General features: G+C 33.9%; 1 protein-coding gene across 1 annotated transcript; it reads left to right on the top strand.

Annotated features, from left to right (window-relative positions):
* The first annotated feature begins 391 nt into the window (after nucleotides 1-391).
* Nucleotides 392-2,301, top strand: LOC108337843 (uncharacterized). The gene is made up of 4 exons (XM_017574447.2): nucleotides 392-828; nucleotides 963-1,145; nucleotides 1,289-1,530; nucleotides 1,922-2,301. Exons 1-4 carry the CDS (start codon nucleotides 529-531, stop codon nucleotides 2,184-2,186), a joined length of 990 nt encoding a protein of 329 aa, XP_017429936.1. The 5' UTR covers nucleotides 392-528; the 3' UTR covers nucleotides 2,187-2,301.
* Nucleotides 2,302-2,578: the final 277 nt, after the last annotated feature.

The raw sequence follows: 2,578 nt of genomic DNA, 5'->3' as shown, positions 1-2,578 counted from the left end.
AATATCTTTAGATAAAAATAAATAAATTACATTAAACTCAGATGCAGAATTTAAATTCTAAGAAATTTAAATTAATTTATCAAAAAACAAAATATAAAACACTTAAAAATTTAAAATAATTAAGATTTCAAACATTTAAAATTAAAAAAAAACTGTAGGTGAAGAAAATTGGAATGATAAATATTTATAACATATTTTTCTAAAATCATAATTCAGAGCATGAGTTATTTTTAATATAGAAAAGGAGTATAACTCATTTGATTTTCTAAATGTTTCTTTTATGGTATAATTGATGTAGTGCATCTTATAACCAGAAAATGTTGTTAATGAGTGTAGGGTAGATTGGTTAATCTTTTATGATTTATTTAATACGGTGTGTAGGGAATAGACAGAAATGTTGTGGTTAACAAGTCAGAGTTGGGGTTTGACCCAAGGCATGACATTTAAGAGTGTCTTGAAGACATGTTTCATCTTCTTCATTCATTCTTAAGGAACATCGTACTTTGGTTGATTTGATCCTCGAAGGTTATGGAGCACTTAGAGTTGGTGAATGAAGTGAAACACCAAAGAATCAAAGCCAACGGGATATGGTTACATGTGGCAGAGAAAGGAACAGGCCCACTTGTTCTTCTGCTTCATGGCTTCCCAGAACTATGGTATGCCTGGCGCCACCAGATCAATTACTTGGCCCAACATGGCTATCATGCAGTTGCACCTGATCTAAGAGGCTATGGTGACTCCGATTCTCCTATTGAACCTACTTCCTACACTTGTCACCACGTTGTAGGTGACCTTATAGCTTTGCTTGACCATTTTGGTGAACAACAGGTATCAAAATGTTCTCATTTCTTTTTCTTTCTTTCTAAACTTGCATACATTTTTTGTATGAGTATATATATACATGATCATGCTTCCTTTTTATGTCTTGTTCTTTCTGTTTTTGACCCACTTGAACAATACAGGCATTTGTCGTTGGATCTGATTGGGGATCAACAATTGGATGGCATCTGAGTCTGTTTAGACCTGACAGAGTAAAAGGATTTGTTGCTTTGGGTGTTCCTTTCCACCCAAGATCACCCACCAGTAAAACGGTTGAAACTATCAGAAAATTATTTGGAGATCAGAGTCATGTCTGCCAATTCCAGGTTCCCTTTACTTGCTGTTTGTTTTGACATTTTTATGTATTTAAAAACATGAATTTTATGACAAATCTAAGATTTGTGCTTGCCTGAATTGCTTTTAGTGATGCACATGATGGTGTGATTTATTTGTTGTGTTGGGTATGCAGGAACCAGGCAGAGCAGAGAGAGCTTTCGCTAGATATGATTATCTGACAGTGATGAAGAAGTTTATTCTGATGATACATACAGATTTTCTAGCATCTCCAGAAGGCATGGAGCTAATTGATTTCCTGCCGACACCTTCTGTTGTGCCATCATGGATAACTGAGGAAGAACTCACGGTTTTTGCAGACAAATTCCAAGAATCTGGTTTTACTGGTCCACTCAATTATTACCGTGCAATGGACTTGTAAGTATTTTCATCACTGCTTTTTTTGCTTAATTTTAAAACATAATCATTCAATTCCTTGAGAAGTACGCAATGCAACTTTGAATTCTCTACTATAGTCAAACTTGGAGAAAAAACAGCTCTTTTTTTGGCGGCTGATAGCACTTATAAAATTGTATATAAGTTGTGGGCTAATTTTATATTATATTTCCAACAATTTAATTTGACAAAGATAAATTTAAACTAAGTTGACTTCTGAGCTAAGCATAAACTATTTCATCTTATCATAAACTATTCTTCTTATATGATGCTTCTCACACACGCGACATAGAGTAAAAATAAAATCCGACAGATGTTATTTGTTAGTGAAAGAACTCACCTTTTTACTTACGCTGATGGTCTATGGTTACAGAAACTGGGAGCTTCTTGCACCATGGCAAGGATCAAAGGTAACAGTTCCAACGAAGTTCATAGCAGGAAACAAAGACATGGCTTTTGATCTTGAAACATTTGGTACAAAGGCTTTTTTGGAAAGTGGTACTTTCAAGAGTCTTGTTCCCAACCTTGAAGTTGTTATTATAGACGGCCACCATTTTATCCATCAAGAAAAAGCCCAACAAATTTCGGACGAAATCCTTTCCTTCATCCGTAAATTCCCCCCCAATGCTTCCATATAACGTTGCCGATTTATGTACCTTTTATTTTTTGGTGTATTTTTAGCTATTTATATTGTTGTTTGTTAAAAAAAAAACTCCTGGATTTCCATTGTTAATTATTTACAATTTTACGTAACTAGAATTGTGGGTTTCTGTAAGAGAAAGGCAAACGAATCATCCATTTAAAAAGTCCATAATTTATAGGAGTAAAGGTGAGCAATGCCATTAATGAACAATTAAATAGACTTCGAATAGATTTAGTAATTCTACAGGGAGTATAAATTAAGCTTAATAATACTTCGAGATATTTAGGCTTTGTTAATTTAGAATGATTTGGGGGAGATGATTTGAATGGATTTGAGGGTAATTTTTTAGTTGTTTTTTTGAGTGGATTTGTGGGTAATTGAGAGTGG

The sequence above is a fragment of the Vigna angularis genome, chromosome 1, assembly GCF_016808095.1.
Source record: "Vigna angularis cultivar LongXiaoDou No.4 chromosome 1, ASM1680809v1, whole genome shotgun sequence".
Lineage (NCBI taxonomy): Eukaryota > Viridiplantae > Streptophyta > Magnoliopsida > Fabales > Fabaceae > Vigna > Vigna angularis.
The sequence above is the reverse complement of the archived record's forward strand: the minus strand, read 5'-3'. Positions and strand labels throughout refer to the sequence as shown.

What these genes read in the sequence shown, in the direction of transcription:
- LOC108337843 (XM_017574447.2), top strand. Translation starts at nt 529, where the DNA reads ATGGAGCACTTAGAGTTGGTGAATGAAGTGAAACACCAAAGAATCAAA. An exon ending in ACCATTTTGGTGAACAACAG is followed by an intron (nt 829 to 962) that starts GTATCAAAATGT and finishes TGAACAATACAG; the next exon opens with GCATTTGTCGTTGGATCTGA. An exon ending in GTCATGTCTGCCAATTCCAG is followed by an intron (nt 1,146 to 1,288) that starts GTTCCCTTTACT and finishes TTGGGTATGCAG; the next exon opens with GAACCAGGCAGAGCAGAGAG.